General features: G+C 39.9%; 1 protein-coding gene across 8 annotated transcripts in view; it reads right to left on the bottom strand.

Moving 5' to 3' along the window:
- Positions 1 to 19,626, bottom strand: part of LOC121942862 (protocadherin Fat 3-like) — a 297,480-nt gene that overhangs the window by 135,403 nt on the left and 142,451 nt on the right. For all 8 annotated transcript variants that reach the window (XM_088079386.1, XM_088079389.1, XM_088079392.1 and 5 more), the window contains one exon: positions 10,266 to 10,589. In XM_088079386.1, coding sequence (XP_087935512.1) covers positions 10,266 to 10,589 — 324 coding nt within the window. The remainder of the gene's footprint in view (positions 1 to 10,265; positions 10,590 to 19,626) is intronic.

Genomic DNA, 19,626 nt, shown 5'->3' with positions numbered 1-19,626 from the left:
TTGCTATTTTATTAGGTTATACTTCATTTCAAGGTGACTGCTGCATCATCATGTATTAGAAATATTCAAAAGTGCAACCTTTTCCATGGACTGAGTGAGCCAAATCTCTGCCTCACAGCTTTAACAGGAATGTTCCGTTTAACCCGCAGGAAAAGGGAAAATAATAAAAAAACATCAACTGGGACTGAGTCTAAATGAAATGAACACAGACCACAGATATTTTTCTAGAATGCTATACTACCAATTTCATGTTCATTGTGCCAACAACGAATGGGTTTTGCTTCCGTTTATCCTTCGTGTGTTTGCGGCAAAGGCTGCAGCTCATGGTGTGGTTTGTCAGGTCATAAGTCAGCCAGGACCGAGGTTGGTCCGCCTTGTCAATTTTCCAGTTTTCTTTGAAACGTCGTATAGTGACATTACTCCGTTTAGCTGTCTGTTCCTCTTCTTGATTGTCTCCTGCCTCTTTGTTTATCGTTTTTGTTTGTGGTGGCTTCACACCAGGAATATGTCCTCACATCTTCCTTGATACGCTCTTCCCGCCGTGCTTCTTCAAGCAAAGGGAATGAATAGAGCTCCAGTAGCTGACAGAGGCAAAATGTTGCATATGTTAGATATGGGCCCAACAGCAGGAGTCTACATCTGGGCTCCCAGGTAATCCAATCATGTGTGTTGGAGTGTACTCTTGACTGAACTAAACTATTGGATCAGGAAGCATTAAATTTAATTAATTAAATTAAAAAGTATTTCCTTTTTGGTGCCTTCTTTGACTGGCCATTGCCCATTCTGTCTATGGATATTGGAAGTACACGACTATGAAGAAAAAAAACATCTTTATGAAGAAATCAAGGCCCAATGCTGGTCAGTTATTCCAGATAAGTAAACCGTCTCAATATTGAGCGTACAACATGCTTTCTTCACACTAATACACACACACACACACACACACACACACACACACACACACACACACACACACACACACGCATGCTGTCTCTTCTTCTCCATACCCTGACAGCCAAAAGCTTAATTGCTGTTATAAGATTGGAAATGACCCCCAGAATAAGAGACCTGAATACAAATGGGGTACGAGGTAACAGATTTGACAAATATGCCAAAAATGCATCACAAGACACAGAAAGAAGCCTGACAGATGCATGCTGTGTTTGTTTAAATCACTGTGAAAGGAATTTAAGTCACTCATCAGTCAGAGCAACACAGCAAGCCTGTTCCTCTACACCCACTGCTATCACTATGTACAGTACCTTTTAACACTTCTATATGATTAACTGTCTGCAGAGGTACTCTGATCTGCCACAACAGGATAATACCTTTGGACTGGATCCAGTCTGTCATTGTAGTAAACAGCCAGAGTTTGACTGTGTGTTACCTGGCAGCCAGAAGCTTTCAGTAATTGTGAATGATATTCAGTGATTACAATAGGACAACAGCTTCAGAATAACAGGAGGTTCTGCGATCTATGGCAGAACACAAGCTTGAATATCTTGCATGAAAGTTAGACGTTCTACACACCCTCCACTCCCACCTCTACATCCCACCAGCTGAAATACACGGGGCATGATTGCGACGTGACATAGACGGAGTGTAGCAAGGTCTTTTACCTCTACTGACTCTTTTTAGCATATGCTATCAGCTTCATGGTGTACATATTGAGGGTTTTGTCATGTGATAATTCAGCTACCTATGCAGGGATTGGAAGCGTATAGGCCAGTAATGCTTAACTTAAAACCTGTGGGCCAAATCTGGCCCTGGATAGGGTGCCAGGTGCCCCCCCAACCATTTTCCAATTCACAATTAAATAAAGTGATTTACACTGGAAAATGTTTTTGTAATTTCCTCGCAATGTCCAAAAATCCTAGAAACATCCGGAAAGCCTTGAAATGTTCTAAAATCCTTGAAACAACGTAAAATCATAGACACGTCCTAAAATCCTAAAATTAGCTGCTGTGACTGGACCCTGGCCTCCTGTTATTTTGCAAGAGTGACCCCCAGGCAAAGCACAGTGAGTATCCCTGGTATGGGCTATATTAACTCGTGTTTAATTAATTAAATGGATGGTTTTAGCAACAGAATGCATTCATTTAATTGATTTATGTTAATGTGAAATGCAAAGTTGCTCTGGTGCTTTGCCATGCCTCTGCAACTACAAGATATTCATTTTAATTCTTTTTGTAACAGACTGTACTTGTAGTTTTTACATGTCAGATGGCGGCAGAGAGAAAAAAAATGCGTAAAATAGAAAATAGATAAGAGCTGTGCAGGCAAGCGCGGCTTCTGTGATCAGACAAGCTGCGGCAGTTGTTTACAATCAACACGCTCTGCTGTGGGCAAGGTGCGGCCGCGTCTGTAATATGTTAATATGTTACATTCCACCTTGATAAATAAACACTACTTCTTCTTTGGCACTCAACAGTGGTATTAGATGAGGTGTGAAATCATACATTACGGACATAAATTGTGACAACTCTAAGCTTTATGAATTCTTCGGTAAATGGACGGTACTTGTATAGCGCTTTTCTAGTCTTTTCGACCACTCAAAGCGCTTTCACAGGACATGTCACATTCACCCATTCACACACAAATTCACACAGTGGTGGCAGAGGCTACTGTACAAGGTGCCAACGAATAGGTAGCAAACATTCATATGCATGCACACTCCGATGACGGGGCATTTGTAGCAATTTGGGGTTCAGTATCTTGCCCAAGGATATTTCAACATGTTGCCTGGAGGAGCTGGGGATCAAACTGCTGACCTTCTGATTAGAAGATGACCCACTCTACCTCTGAGCCTCTATTTGGATCTTTTAATAATTTAATTGGTGGAGATGCACCTACATAAAGCTCTTTAAAAACCTATGACTTGCTTGTTTGTTTCGCTTTCATTTTATATTCCTCAACCAGCAGGAATATCTGAATGTACAGAACAAATTAACGAAGGTGGACTTAAATAATATCTAATTGTTCCCAACAGCTGTCACCACAGCAGTTTGCAAACTGCATAAAGGCTTTCAGATACAGTTGATAAACTCCTTTTGCAGCCATCAGAAGGCTGCAGGTATGTGTTCCATCTGCCCTCTCTAATCTGACTGACACATATTGACAAAGTGCTATTAACAACGCCAGATGCGCCACGGTAATTTTGATTTAATCTCTCACAATAAGTACCAGGTGGTTGCAAAATAGCCACAGAAACACCTGTTCTCCTGTGCATTATCAAAGTGGTTGGTTGTAAGAGTCCCCAATGTCAGACAATGAAATCACATTCAGGATGCATGGGATAGACACAGTTCACTCAGCGACATGAAAAATTGTTAATTCTTCTCATTACATCAGGATCTGACCTGTACTGTGTCTGTTCAGGTATTTTTTTGGGGGTAAAAACTTTGCTTTAACAAGAGGGATAATACAGTACCATCAGCAAAATTGAGTCACTCTTTAAAAAAATCATATTGCAATGGAGGAACAAGTCAGCAGAGTTGGACAGAGCACAGGCTGGGCTCTGCAGCTAATAGTGCACAGGAATATTCTGAAGCACTCTTGTAATACTCTTGTTATTATTGATATTTAATTTGAAATCAAAAATTGGGAAATTAAAAAACAGATCAAAAATAGGAAATACATTTTTTTTTTTTTTTTAAAAAAAAGGGCCACAGGCTGAACTTAATTCGATATTTAATTTGTCTGATTTATTGTGATCCAAAAGTTGATCCTATGAGCAAGCTGCTACCCCACGGTTCCTCTCTGCCTCACTCCTGGCTTATATGAGAGAACTATTGCTGTGAGGATAAACAACTTGCACCTCGGAGAAGCGGAGACGGACTAGCTGTAGCAAGTCAAATTCAGCCAGAGCTAAAACCACTAACCCAGCTTGGGGTGTTAATACAATAAATGAATACAGAAGAAGACATGTGAGCAAACAAGCAGATACAGCTAGCAAATATTTTATAATCGTTCATCAAATGTTGGCAATAATGTGCTGCCTGGTTGCAATTTACTGAGTGGTTGTGACCGTGATTTCTGCTAAGTGCATAACAGCTGTGTTTCAATGTAGACAAAATCACACTACAACACTACACTGTCAACATTTGTACAATACACAAGTAAGTACATAGTGTACTGTATGTGAGTGCACTAATGGAAGAGTCCAACAGAAGGCTCTGTTTGCTCTGATAGAACCAGGTTTATCAGAACCTTACTTACAGGATTTAAAAAAAAAGAAACTGCAATATTTTCATAATTACAAGCAAGAGTGGCAACTACACATGCACAGTATATTCATACTGTAAATTTGTAGAAGGGGTAAGAAGCGAGGGAAGAAGAGAGGAAGAGATGAGGCACATGAAGAAGACAAGAGGATACAAAGCCAGTAAATGAGGGACAGGGAAATGACGAGCAGTGATAAGGTGGGAATAGTAAAAAAACAATGGAAACACAAATCTCACACAATGGAGCACGTCGTCCACTGTGTGTGTGTGTGTGTGTGTGTGTGTGTATGTGTGTTGATTACCATATAGATAGGATTATTGAATCCTGTGTGATGAATAAAGGGCTTAAGGCTCCACAATACCTACAATTTACTAACAGAGTAAACGTACGGGGAAAGAGGAGGTCTGCTGACATCAAATGATTAGAAAGGTCAATGACACAAAGTGACGGCACATCTGACTCCATTTACATTCTCAACTGGTCAGTGCACAAGCTAATGATGTCTGGAATGTGTGGGATTCACATTTTAGAAATAAATGAATGTTCCAGGAATTCCAGGGATCTTACTTGTTAATGAAGGGACCTTCCCTATCTCCTCTAGTTTTGGAAGCATACCACCATCCTTTGGGAAATCAATAAATTCTGCAGTGATCATCCACAGTGTTGCTGTGCACCCAGAGATGATTTAAAGGCAGTCATAGGCACTGCACAATCATTCATCATACTACTGATCTGTCACATGTAAGTGGAAAAAATAGAATTTTGTTTTTATATATTTAACATTGACCTGCTATGGGACTAAACATAGAAATTAGCCTCTGCTTATAGTCCTGCACATTTACATGTAAATGTTCATAAATATGTCCTGTGCAATATTTTAAATAACTAAATTGAATTTGAAATGATACTTAATTTAGAGATTACAATAAGATTGTGTTCAAACTGTGTTCAAATTAAGCACCAAAGAATGCAGCCCTTCTATCCTGTCAGTGAGACCACTGTGTTGGCACAGAGCCTGGCTCAACTTTTGCTGCAATATATATATATATATATATATATATATATATATATATATATATATATATATATATATATATATAGAGAGAGAGAGAGAGAGAGAGAGAGAGAGAATTATGTGAAATTATAAACACTGCTTATAAATTGGGAATTTTTTTTGCAATTTGTCGGACTTTGCTTGCCAAGTTGCTCATTATCTTTTCTCCCATGTTTTGGAAAGAAATCAAACCACATTTCTCATGTTTCTGAGGTCCAAATGTTGTAAAAGGCATCTGAATGCAGCTCAGGAAAACTGATGTTGATTGAGGTGTTAAATGGTTAATCTAAAGCCTATTGGAAATGCAAACATTTTTAAAGATACCAAATCTATCAGACTGAGTTTGCGAAAAATCTGTATATTATGATGCACAAGACTTGTTCAGTAATTCAATTCGACAGAAGAGTGTGTATCCTGTTTCACTATAAAACCATGTTACCTGGAGAAACGTCTGTAAAATCTGTGATAAACATGTCAGTAAATATATTTCAAGCCCCTGAATCATACTTTGGGGGAAGAAAAACCTAGTGTGTGTGCATTGCTAAAAATTTGCTTTTCTAGGAGAAATCTAGAAAACAGGGTTCTCATATGTTGATGAATTCAGGTTATTGCAGGGAGCAGACTGTAACCCAGTGACCCAAGTGCTTATACACGTCATGAAAAACTGAACAAATTGATCAACAATACATATCCTACTGTGAGACAGTGTTGAATAATAGAATTTTACTACTAAGTGTAATAATATAGGGATACTTCACCTGCAAAATGACTATTATAACAATTATTGACCTCCTGTTTAATTTAAGTAGACAGAAACCCCGCTACTGGGTGGAATCGGAAGTGATGAAAGGTCGGCTCAGTTCAGTTCAGTTCAGTACCCATTTTTTGTGTTTCCATTGTGAAAAGCTGTGGATGGTCCATTGGAACCATTCTTTGCCATCCCAATTTTGATCCCCCCTCTGCTTTGGGTCACAAGCACACAGATCTGACACTAAAAGGTGGAGCTAGAAACACTGCAGTCTGTTGACTGGTCAGTAGGGAATGAACACTGTGTTCAGGGCTGAGCGTGGCTGCTTTAACCACTGTTCATACTTTTTATGAAACAATAAGTAAACAGTAAACAGTATGAACAGTGAACTCTAACTATTAAATGAGAGGATGTTTGCAGCCTCTAGCAGCAGCTAGAGACTAAGAAATAAAAATTTAATTCACTGGACCGACTGCCGAAAACTTTTAAGGTGGAACATTTGCTTTTAATGTTACTCAATGCATGAACTGACGACGTAAATCCATAACACACCTTAAATTTCAATATGACAACTCTGACCATTCCATCTGTTTTTATTGTCTCTCTTGCATGAAACACACTTTAAGTAATGTTTGGATCTTCAAGAGTTTAAAAAAAAACACATGAATTGCAACCAGACTATATGAAGTGCATATATTGTTTCCTAACTTGAAGAAAAATAAATTGGCAGAGCGTCATCCCTGTGTGCTCCAGCAGCAAAAAACCCCTGCTGTTGCCTAAAATGGAGTCAAGGCACAAACTCGCTATTTATAAATAGTGAGAGACTCTTACTACAGCCTGCTCTTTTTTGTTCTAAAAATGTCCCGTTCAGCTCTGTTCTGTGGACGATAAATGAGGTGAAGACATTCCCTTGCTTGACCGGTGAACAAGCACATAGAGCAAGTGCTGCCGGACTTAGAAGGAAATGACAACAACCCCGCCCACCTGTAAGAGTACTGTCTGCTGTGGACACAGATCCAGGGTCTAGGTACATGTTTGTGAGGATTACTTTTAATTCCAAAGGTACTATGAGGTTCAACATGTTATTTCTTTCAGCAATAAGTCAAAACCAAAAAATTCCAAGGCTTCTAACCTCTCCCTCATTTACTTTTACATTTTTATCCTTGAATCCAAAGAGCACCAGTTTTTTTTAAAGCAACCCATTTGAAGTAGCACTCCCCAGCAAAACTTTTTTTTATATGTTTTATATGTTTTACCAAAAGTACTATACTGAGAGCTTTTGAGGGAAACGTATCTTTAGTGTGCATAGGGAGTGGGTGGTTGAGAGAGAGAAAAAGAGATGTTGTGGCTGTGCTTAAGTTAGCAGTAAAACTGTGATTGTAGCAGTCAATGTACACTTTAAGCTTTGTTTGTAAATTTGTCAGTAAATAAATGTTACAGCTTTTCAAGACCAAGCTGCTGTGTCATCCCTGCCAATAGCTGAGTAAAGTAATTGAGGTTAATAGCAACAGCCCTGAAGCCGAAATCAAAACAGGATAGGTTAACAGCATGTCGGGTGTGACTGAGGACCTGATGCCCTGTGATGACACACTGCACCTGACTCACTCACATTTGCGTTTCTAGAACTCATCTTAAACAAACAGCAAAAGTACAACAAGCTGTATGAGCACCTCACAGCCACAGCCTGATCACTACTGCTGCAGTTATATCATGACATTCAAATGAACTGAGCTGTGCTTCATGCAATGAGGGTCACCATGACACCATTGAGAAAAAGACAATCAGGCAGATGGACAGAGGAAGTAAACAACACACGTGGCAGTTTGAGAGGAAGAGGGCTCCAGGCTCAGATATGAAATGCAGTCCCTCATCAAAGTTTCATAACAACAAAATCAAATATTCAACATCCGCCATCGAGGCAGAGAGAGAGACAGACACATGGCTAAAAAAAATTGGAGAAACAGCTATCAAGAGAAGAAAGGAGCTGGTCGGAGTTAAAAGAGAGTGTATGAGAGGATGACAGACAGAGAGAACATGAGGAGATAAAAGATAACTACGCAAAAAAGCAAAGTGCAAGAATTTCTTTAATAAAGGCAGAAAGAGAGAGGGGGTAGTGGTTGCTTGAAACGAATGGGTGGAATAGTATAAAATTCAAAGTAGCGGGATCTTGACTAAAGGAAAGATAAATATAGCAACAGCCAATTATATTTTCCCCTCTCTCCACCACACGCCTTGTCTGCAGAACAAACTGCAAATGGTGTGTGAGGCAGTGTGCAGAGAATGTGTGTGATCATGTTCCCCGATGATGTTGCAGCTGCTGCTGTTGTTTCTCCCTGCATCCACCTTCTCCTCCTTTTCTTCACTGCCTCTGCTTCATCCCACATATACTCTAGACACAGTATCATTGAAGCATTTTCATCAACACTAGTGCTGCACCAAGTCTCTCCATTTAGATGCATGTTATCGTCACCCAACTGAAAACTAGTATGAGGAAATGTCCAAAAACTGCAACTGTCGATGATGTCAGGACTGTTCACATCACATGTGAAAATAAGAACGATGAAAACTACACTAGACATGACAGTGAGTAAATGGCAAACTGTAATATATATTTCATAATCCTACATGCCAGGTTTAAGTGAAGAACAATAACTCTAATGGAGTGCTCCAGCTACAGCAGAACAGAGATTAGCTTTATGGTAAACAAACAGTTATGAAACTTACACATTTTGTTCGGCAAGATAATCTTCACACTTTAAAGTTTTAGGATTTTTGAAGCCTAAATGCAATTGCCAGAAGTTATTAGGCTATAAAGGAAACCTGCATGTCTTAACGTTGACACAAATAAAGCTGTAAAACTGTGTTCAGCATGATGATGTTCTGTAGTCTCACTTAGACACCTGATAGCAACTGCCTTTGACAAATAAAAGTTTAAAGTTCACAAAACAAGTATATACTGACGTATGTTAATAAAACGTGAGTCTCTTCAGCTCCTGTGAACTACAGACCTTAAGGGCGATTTATAGCTGCAGGAGCTGCACAACTTAAAATAAGTGGTATATGTGCTTATAAATGTGGAAATACAGAACTCATAGCAGCAGGCAGCCCTGCACACAGCCTGGTCGCAGCCACAATGCTGCCAGTGTGAACATGATGAGTGTGCAAGATGCTGCAGTTTGGCGAGGCTGTCGTCACATGCTGCTCATGCACACAGTGTTTTCCAGATGTAAGACCTGCAAAACACTAGTGGCTGGTGGGGTTTCTGCAAATTGCTATAGAGTTTGATTCAAAACACACTAAAACAACCACTACTCAGGGCGTAATAGCCACAATAGCAAATGCAAGTACACAAATGGACATCATTATAGCTCACAAGGTTCACTGACAAATAACTGTCTAATGGTAGACATGTTCTCTCAACAAATACAACATGCTAATGTCATTAGCACAGGCCTAAGGCATTGTTCGATTCTGTCTACCTGTTCTAGCATTAATGAAGTCCTTTTGAGGAGATTTAAAAATATCAAGAAAGATATTGTGTAACGAGATATAGTTAATAAATATAGCAATAATTTTCAGCCCATATTGCCCAGACCTACTTGTGGTTTATTGCTGCCTCTTACAGGTTGGGATTATAAAATAAAATAAATCTTTCTTAATCCAGAGAGAAATTGCTGTGCAGCAGTTGCAATAAAAGTGGAAAGAATCCAAACATAAAAGTAAATATTATACTTTATATAGTATATTGTGATTTGAGTATGTGGTTTTGTAACAAGTCCTACCCTACTGTGCTTCAAGCATGTGAGGATGACACCAATATTATCAAATCCAAAAGAAGAAGAGGAAGAACTGACAGTGCATCCAATAACTAATGAAGAATCATTGTCCAATTCAAACCTACCTGCTTGGGTTTGAGTCTCACCAAATGTGTGTTTTCTGTTTTGCTGTGGTGGTTTGCACTTCAGGGCCACTGTAGTTTTTCTCACATTTGTCCATCCATCTTCTCATCCATAGTCAGTTTCCCTTTCTTTTTATTGTGCATTGCATCTAAGCTAGCAAGATAAACCTACTTATAAATGTCCATTTGTGTTTTGGTGAGGAACACACTACAATTTGCCTTCTCACAAGATTTCAGCAATGGACGAGTTCACTCCATCCAACATGAAGTGAATAAAGGGTCAGATTTGTTGTCATACTTGCCTTTTCCACCCACACAGACTCACACACAACATTACTCACCAGTACGGGTGTTAATGGTGAAGAAGTTCTGTGGGTTCCCACTGATGATGCGGTAGTTGAGTCTGTCACCAGCAGCAGGGGGTGCGGCATCAGGGTCCTGGGCCTGGATCTGGATCACAGAAACATCCCGCGGGGAGTTCTCGGGCACTGAGGGCCGGTACAGCGGCTCTGAGGTCAGCGGGGCATTATCGTTAACATCCTCCACCTGGACGAATACCTCGATTGTGGCGAACTGAGGAACCACGCCGTGGTCACTGGCATACACCGTTAGCCAATAAGAGTCCTTGGTCTCGCGGTCCAACACATCAGTGGTATAGATCACTCCTGGTGGTGACAAAGACAGAGACAGTTTATTTAACTCTCTATTTATCTCTTATGGCACTAAAGTCAGATATAGATCCTACGCGTGATAGATGTAGCCAGGCACCAGCAACACTGCTACATATGGTTTACCTCTCTGTCAGTAGTGTTGGACTTTGCAGTCAGCCCCTGGCCGCTCATTGCACTTCTTGGCCTGTCCCCAAAAATCACAAAATGTTCAAATCTTCATGAGGGTGCCCTCGCCTTCTCTACTCTAATAGCTAGACGGCTGATTCTCCTAAATTGGAAATCAAACCTTCCACCTACTCATATCAGCTGGGTACTTGACTTGATGAGCTTTATTCATCTTGACAAAATAAGTTATTTCCACAATGGCAAGCAAGAAATATTTCAGCTGATCTAGGAGCCATTTATCTCTCACTTTCCCTCAGTGGGTACTGCTGGGATCACTCCCACTCTGCTGCCAACCAGCCATGTCACTTTTTAACGTGATAACTGACATTCTACAACCCCCTCTAATTTTAGTATTATTATTAGTATGATCTATAGTATATTTATTTATTTATTCATCATCATCATCATCATCATCATCATCATCATCTTTTATTATAATCTTAATTTACACTTGTAAAGTTGCCAGAAACAATATTATTGGTGTTTGTTTGTTTGCTGTTTGCCTAATAGATTTGTGTTTTATTTATTAATTGTAAAGTCACTTGTATGTTAAATCAGAAAATGACAAAAGAAATGATAATAAATAATTTCTCATTACTCAGACACAGCATGGACTGAATACAACTGGTTGTAATGTACAACCAATGCAAAAAAATCATGCAACACAAAGTAAGGTTACGAATCTTTTTCACTGCAGCAGCACACCATTTCCTTCTATTTTCAACCAGAATAACGAGAGATTTCACTGTCGTTTCCCTCTGTTGTCACAAGTACTCAATAGAAGGAGTGAAATAGTGAAGAAAGAGAGAGAAGTAGCCTGAGGATGTTATTGTACAAAAACCACTGCCACTGCAATGCACCAACACATCATGTGACCTGTAGTGATGTGCGAGTCATGAATCAATTGTTTGAGATTGAACAACTTTTTTTAATAACTCTGGAGTAACAAGTCTTCATCTTTACAAACTCGTTGACTGACTCGTCCCTCCTGTCTGCTGCTAGCTTGTGCAAACTGTAAAGACGAGGTGAGACCAAATGTCACTCACATTATTGTGCAAATTAACTGTATTGGTGGAGATATAGTATCAAGTTAACTACAGAATCAACCAAGCTTAATGAGAAAAGCAACCATTTGGGCATTTGTTTTTTTAACTCAGTATTTGCTCTAGGGAATGAGGCCCACTGTGTTCTTCTGCCACATACTGCTGGGACTGTGAGCTGTAGAGTTTTTCATATTTCTGAACAAGTCACTCTGTGTACACAAAAAAGAAACTAAGGTGTAGCAGCCAGGATAAGCTGTGGCAGACTGTCTCATGCATGTTATTTCCAAAACACCCTGGCACCTGCTGATGCCATCTTACAACACACTACAGTTGGACATGTCAGTCAGTGCTGAGGACGGCCTTTTGTGAAAGAAATGTGATGATATACCAACTAAGTGCTTCAGTTTCTTCTATCTACCTGATCAGTGGGCTGTGAAAGCTTGCACTGTAGCTGTAGCTAAAAGCTTCACTTGGATGTGAGTGTGGTCCTGACATCATCATTTATCAACATTTTCAAAATGTCGCTAAGTTTTCTGCAAATCTGTAATGGAAACGCGCCTACACACTACCAACTGCTTTGCCTCTTGCTGCTGCAGTCCGAGGAGCCTCTTGTTTTTGTCAATTTTACTAAAAATCTGTTCAAAATACAGTATCTCTAATATCTTTGAACACCTAAAAACTTACTGGTAAGCAGTTTGCTGGGATACAATAGCTTCAGAGGAAAAGCTAATGAATGAGCTGACTTGAGAAAAGCTGATCACACATACCCAGCAGTTTAGTTCAATGTGGCATAAAAACCAGGAGTCGCACGAAAAGTGTTGCTGAACTCCTCAGTGAAACTAATGACCTCATCTTTAATTTCAGTTCCACATGCCAACAATTATTCTGCAAAGCAGGAGGTCTCATTTTGGATTCTTCTTATTTTTTCAGACACTCTAAAGTTACAGTTCATTTTTATAGAATGCACAAACCCACCATGTCTGCTATCACTCAGCACCACATCCCCCGCAATAAGCTCCCTCATCAGAGCTCCATACCGCAGAGCACACACTCTAATAAAGCACTTTATTCCCCTAATCTAAACACAGATTGGACCAGTACACAGCTAGCACAACCACAGGCTCTCACACAAGCCTGAAGACTCTGTGGCCAAAGGCTATCTGTTAAACATATGATCTAATCCCATGATGCCTCACTGGAGGAATGTCTAGTCAAAACTATTGCGACCTCTGACCTCAGAATGTGTGTGTGTGTTTGTCTGCTCTCTTTTGGGTTGTCTGAGTCGATGTGTGTGGCAGGAGGTGTTTGCTTTCATCCATGTCAGTCTGAGCTTTTGTGTGTGTGTGTGTGTGTGTGTGTGTGTGTGTGTGTGTGTGTGTGTGTGTGTGTGATCGCCTGTTGGTAGAAGTTTGCCTTTTGGGAAAGAATGCCCTTAAGGTTAAGGAGAGGGAAAATGGTTCAGCCCAGTCACCAAAAGTAACCACAAAAATCTTGGCACTGTACTTTTCTACAAACTGCAGATATGTTATATTTGTACATTGCATATACTGATACTGTATATCACTTCCTAAACTTAAGTAATATATGAGCTGACTTTGTCATCTGGGGGTGGAGGGGATGGTGGATGGCGTGACACCTGATTGAGACTGCTAACGAGCTGCAACCACTGTTCAAAACCAACAAACACCAAAAATTAAAACCTGAGTGTTGTTTAGCGACCACACATTGTTTTTCAAGCAGAGATAATGCAGCAAAAATGTGATTGTCTTGTTTTAACATCACTGCAATTCCAGTAGCTGTTTTAGACACAATAAATGGGCATTTTAAAGAAGCATTTCACCAATAACAAGAAGGCTCTCATAAAACAAGGCGGTCAATGCAGGAACAAGATGCACATACTTTTGAAATTGGTGCTACATGACCAGAGAAAACAGATAAAAAGGACACTTTTGCTCAAAGGTAGAAAACCTACAACTGCCAGAATGCATCATGCCCTAGTGATCAATAAATGCTGCCGGTGGTAGGTGATGTAATGTGGACTGGTCTGTGTGAAATGAAAGAGGCCAGCGATCTGGTATTCAAGTTAAATGGTAAGCTAAAACATGTTTGTGAAAACATCTGAGGTGAAAAATAAACAACTCAGGAACAGAATCTTATATTTGATCAGCGAAGCTTAGTTTTACCGTTTGATTGGATTTTGAGAGTTTGACAGAGAGATTCTTTTGTCATCCGACAGAGTTTCGCTGTATGGGGATGGGGGATATGTAGGCACTGGTTAGATGGAGGGAAGTTTACCACAGTTCATCTACACATACTACTCACATTGCTTTAATACATTGTTCAACAAGGAAGATGGTTAATAAAAATAAATAAGGAAGCTGGTAAATTTGAATATGTAAACCAACTTATCATTGCTTTATGTTTTTTAGTGTCTGTAAATATTTTTTGTTGTTGTTGTCTGTCTGCTTATTGTAAAATCATTTCTCTATTTTCCTTTACGTGTTCAAAATCAAATCGAATAAAAAAATAAAATAAAAAATATAAAAAGCTAGTAGAAAATTGTCAAGGTATTCCTTAAAGCCAAAATATCACAGCGCTGTTGAAACATAAAGTTTCAACATATTCACTACCAAATAGAGTGTAAATTAAACGTATCTGTGGTTTGTAGAAATGTAAAATGTGAACATGTATTCTGGTGATAAGGCTGCATGGTTAAAATGAAAAGAAAGTGTTCTCTGACAGAAAGCTCTGAAGGCGACTTCCCCTCTGTGCGTACGAGGTGTTGAGTGCTCTTGATTAGCCAACTGAGGCAGTAATATTTACTTGGTGTATTGTCTAAGTGGCTGATTATTCTCTTCAAAAAGCACTTCTTTCCATGTGGAACCCTCGTGGGTTTTCACATGAGTGCTGCTGGCTAATGCTAACACACACACACACACACACACACACACACACACACACACACACACACAGGTATCTTTAGCATGTTAGTGTAAAAGCTCTTAGCCACTCCATTTGCTCTCATGCTTTAGTGAAGAAGCTCATAAGATATTTAGACTCCAGGATGACTCTGGAGGAGGAAGACACACCCAAGCATTAACAGTACTATCACTGTCTGCTGCCCTGAATAAACCCACCTGCATGGTTGTGTGTGTGTTAGGAGAAGTAAATTGGTGGTAACCTGTTCTATTAGCTTTTCTGAGTGGAGATGCTCTGAGGGATTTGTGCTGTCTTGATGATGAGGAGTAACATCAACTATTAAAAGAGCACCTGAAGCTTCTACCAGTAGATGCCAATGTAGAGCGAACAGGTTTTGAAACGCTTCAAAACGTTTCAAAGCAATGGTTTAAAAGTATTGAAACATTTAAAAGTTTCGAATTTGCCATCTCTACTCTGTACTGTTTTATTTTTGCAGATGGCTAAAGACAGATCCAGGTTTTACATAGTGTCTCTAAATTGTGTGTATGCAACTGTCATTTAAAAGCGTAATTTGAGAAGGGACTGTTGGCATAACCAGCTGGACTGTTTCTTCCAGACAAAAATGAATGATTGAAAAATGTGGCGGAAACATGTCTGATGCAGACAAAGGGAAAGGTTTAGCAGCAGTGTCAAACATTTTTCAAAACATTTTTGTTTTGTACAATTTACGTGTCTATGGGCCTTTTTCATAAAATGTAAAAAAAATAATGCAGAAGATGTACAGCGAAAAACAGTTTTCTGTCCTTATCCAGGCAAAGATAGACTTTATATTTCCCACAAACATTCTCAGGAAAGCCATCCATCCTCTGAATGCTTGAAGTCTCTAGTTTGTGGCTGCAAAGTTTCATGGGGCTGCAATTATCCCAAAGGTCAATATATAGGTCAATTTATACAGTGAGGTCAAGTTTAAAAAAATATGCTTTCCCTTTCCCTCCCTATAAAATGGCATCTATGGGGGCTAATATCATGATTAAATTTGGCTCAGTGAATCTCAATTCCAGTCAGACCCAATTAATGCAACTCAAAGACGATTCAAGGACCCCAATGTGCAGAAATATTCAAACACGTGTTTTTTTTTAAATATGGGAAAATCTAACTCTACAATGCATGCAAAAAAACAGCATATTTATCACATAAACTGGATAACACTATCATGATGCAGGCAGGTCTGTACAGTGAAGACTTGTGGATACCTAAAGAACAAATTGTCACGCAGATATCTTAAGGTCAGAGCTCATCGAACCCCTGTGAATGAGTCATGGCAGTTTTTCCCCCAAAATTTAGACTAACTTTGAAACCTTTTTTTCACCCCCTTCATGATTGCACTACATTCATGCCAGCTTATTAAATGAGCCTCTCACTCACAGTGATGTCGGCCAAGATCACCAGCGGTCCTGCGTGTCTCTTATTAATACTTGCAGCATCATATTCAATAAGAGAATGTACGTTTTCAACGCGATTTTACTTTATGGTAAGATACAAAATATTGTGTAAAAATGAGCTGCCTTAGTCCAGTAAATATTCATAGTAAAGTATAAGTAACAATACAAAAGTTCTTACCAAAACGTTTTCAAAAAGAGCAAAGATTTCCTTGCTTCACCTCACTTCAGGTCAGTGAAGGGGGGGCAGCCATCTATGTTTTGGTATTAAAAGGACCTTCAATGCCTGCAGTGCACTGATGCTGCCTTCACGTACTCCTCGGAAATATCATATTTACTAGTTACGAGCACATGAACAGCCCACCAAAGTCATAACTACGTGTGGAAAATTCAGAAATTTCAATGATAGGCTACCCCAGTACTCCAGAGTTGTGACATTTGCATGACGTTTCAGGGAAGCATAAATGGCAGAAAGCATGGTAACTGTCAACAATTCACTTCACTCACAAAAATCTACATTTGTTATTTTATTTTAAGTATAACATTAATAACATTTTTATGTAATGTTGCCAACTTTAAATGCATAAACATGGCAAAACTAAATGTTTGGTCTATGGTAAGAAACTTTTTTTCTATTAATTTGTGTATTAAATAAAAACTTTTGGTCACATGTAAAGTGTAATATGGTTTCAAAATTAACTGTTGTCCATGTAAAGTGACCTAAACGGGAGCTTAACCATCTGCAGGGGTCCACTCTTCCAAAAAATAAAAAAGGATCAGGTGACTTAAACTGGCAAGAAAAATTTAAAATAATAACAAATAATTCTCCAACACTGTTTGGCATGACAGAGATGGCCATCTTGGTCACCACATGCTATTGTGTGTGCTCACCTTTTTTCTGATCCAGACATTCAGGGGAAGGGGTTTACTGGGATATGAATTATTTTTAGGGGTCTCTTATCAACAACCAACAGGTTCTATGATTTACACCAGTAAAAACACTGAAAAAAAGCAGTTCACTTTGAAATCTGTGTTTTTCTGATGCTCTCGTCATGGAGGGGCTGCTAACTAGAACCTGAATGTCTCTATCTGGAGACAGGATTTGTCTGTTCTGGGCAACATGGTACTGTCCATAAACAAGGATGGGCTCCTTATGAAGATGTAAACGTCTCATTCTAAAGTAAAAAAAACCACAGCAGTTCTTATTATCAGGTGAATGTAAACTAAAGCCAATATAATAATTATACTATATCAAATTCTACCTCTGCAAATATATCTCCCTAGGTCCTACACACTGGACCATTAAAGGGCTTACACTGCAGAAGTTCGACCCCTGAAGTGAAAGCGAACTTCAGAAGGCCTTTTACATAACACAGACCTCAGATTTTGTTATCAATCATTTCCATTCAGCTTGTTTTAAGAAAGGATCTCTTCACCTCCGGTCTTATGACACAGAGATATCACACCTACTGAGTGACAGGATTCACCACCACCACTACTAAATCCCTCATTGGAAAAAATTCCGTTTTCACACTCTTTTGTTGTTATTCCATCACACACATAGGCCAGAAATAGACACACACGCACACACACACACACACACACACACACACACACACACACACACACACACACACACACACACACACACACACACAGTACCTAGAGACATGCATTAGTTATGGTGCGATGTCACAGTGACTGAGTAGCACCAGCAGTTCAGGGGTTCCTATGTGTTAAGCATCATTATTGTTTGGTGCATGTGTCCACATACTTTACTGATAATGTTGTTTGATGCTGATCACAGAAATCAGAAACTCATGATGTACATGTGGACATAAGAAGGGAACTAAGAGAGACTCCTCTGTTCATCCATGTAGTGAACACCACTCCAAAGCACTTCTGCAGCATAATTCACCTCTCTGCTGTCCATTCACAGCAACATCCACTCACATTTTCAAACTGCACTGCTTTCATTCATCGTTCATAGGACAGCTGCTTCTGTTGGTCAAGTTCTAAAAGCAGCCCTTAAGATACATGAGCTGAGGGTGGTGATCCTGAAAGGAGCCCTGATGGGGAAAAGATCCCTGTCGGAAATATTACTAACAAAATCACTCGATCCTCTTTTGCAGTGTTATCGTAAGTCTGCAGATGTCAGGACAGCACCAACATGATACACGGACGAGCGGCGTCAGTTGAAAATGCGGCCAGATAGAACCTGTCATGTCCACTAAATGGCATCAGGTTGAAACACTGCTGGTAATGCCATAATATAAGGGGCAGGACGGTTCCTACAGGGCAGGCAGGAGGAGCGATAGATGGATTTAACAGACCTCAGACTTTCATGCTGGAGTGTGGTGATTGCTTCCTGTCTGAATGTGACGTTTTGTTGTTTTTTTTACAGCGTGCCTTCTTCTCATAATCCTAACGACCCCTGCCTGTACTGCATGTGTTGAAGGCAGCACCCTGCAACGTCAACAGCAGATGCAGAAGAATACCTTGAGTGTAGTATGTAGAAGTGGAAGTCCACTGACAAAGTGGCAACATGTGAAGAGTTGGGATGAGAGATCAGGCTGTACTTTGACTTTTTAACAAACTGTTGTGTTGTATACTTCAGACATGTTGTAAATGTTGTGTCTGACTGGCTTTGGTGCTTCTCCTGAGTGAGTCCAAACACAGATCCTGGAGATACAGGATACAGGGAGGGAACGGCCAACCGCATCAAGAACGTCTCTCTCTCCTTCTCTTTCTGTCTCTGTTTGCACACTGAGGTACACTGCAGAACATGTTATCACACACACAGAGACACATGAACAATGAGTCATTGTTTTTGTCCTGTGGGACATTTGAATGTTCAAGGTTAGCTGTAATTAATTCAGAGTTGCCCTGTGCTGTGTTCTTTCTGCCTCGCTGTTCATTCATCTCTGCCTCCTTCTGGCCCCTTGGCTGCACTACAATTAATAGCCATGCACCATGTTACAACATTGCCTCTAATAGCCTTAGCTGCTGCTTACAACCCTCCTTTCCAGTTAAGAGTGTGGAATTAACTACAAATGTCACAGGAGTGCTAGACATAAAACACATAAGAGAGCAGGGAGCCACAGTCAGCGTCGCCATCCAATCGGCTTCCTTGCAGCACAGAGCAGAAACAAAGCAGTGCTGCCGCACTGCTGCAGCAAACCACTGAAAGCTGAGTGACAAAGAATGGAAATATAGGGAGTATGTCACAGTCTGTGAGAGACGAGCCACGTGATTCACATCCACACGCAAGGGCGTAGGTTTCCATTTAATGTGGGCAGGGGGATGCATATTAAACAGGGACCTGAGGGTCCTCCTGCATTCTGTAATGTACTAGTTTTTGGTGGATATGTCTTTGTTATGTAAAGGAAATCACAAATTGCAGGTGACAGGTGATAGTTCATAATATATTCCAAATATATTGGAAGATGATGCAGTAAAACTCTC

Source organism: Plectropomus leopardus, chromosome 6, assembly GCF_026936395.1.
Source record: "Plectropomus leopardus strain MGB_pleo_1.0 chromosome 6, ASM2693639v1, whole genome shotgun sequence".
Lineage (NCBI taxonomy): Eukaryota > Metazoa > Chordata > Actinopteri > Perciformes > Serranidae > Plectropomus > Plectropomus leopardus.
The sequence above is the reverse complement of the archived record's forward strand: the minus strand, read 5'-3'. Positions and strand labels throughout refer to the sequence as shown.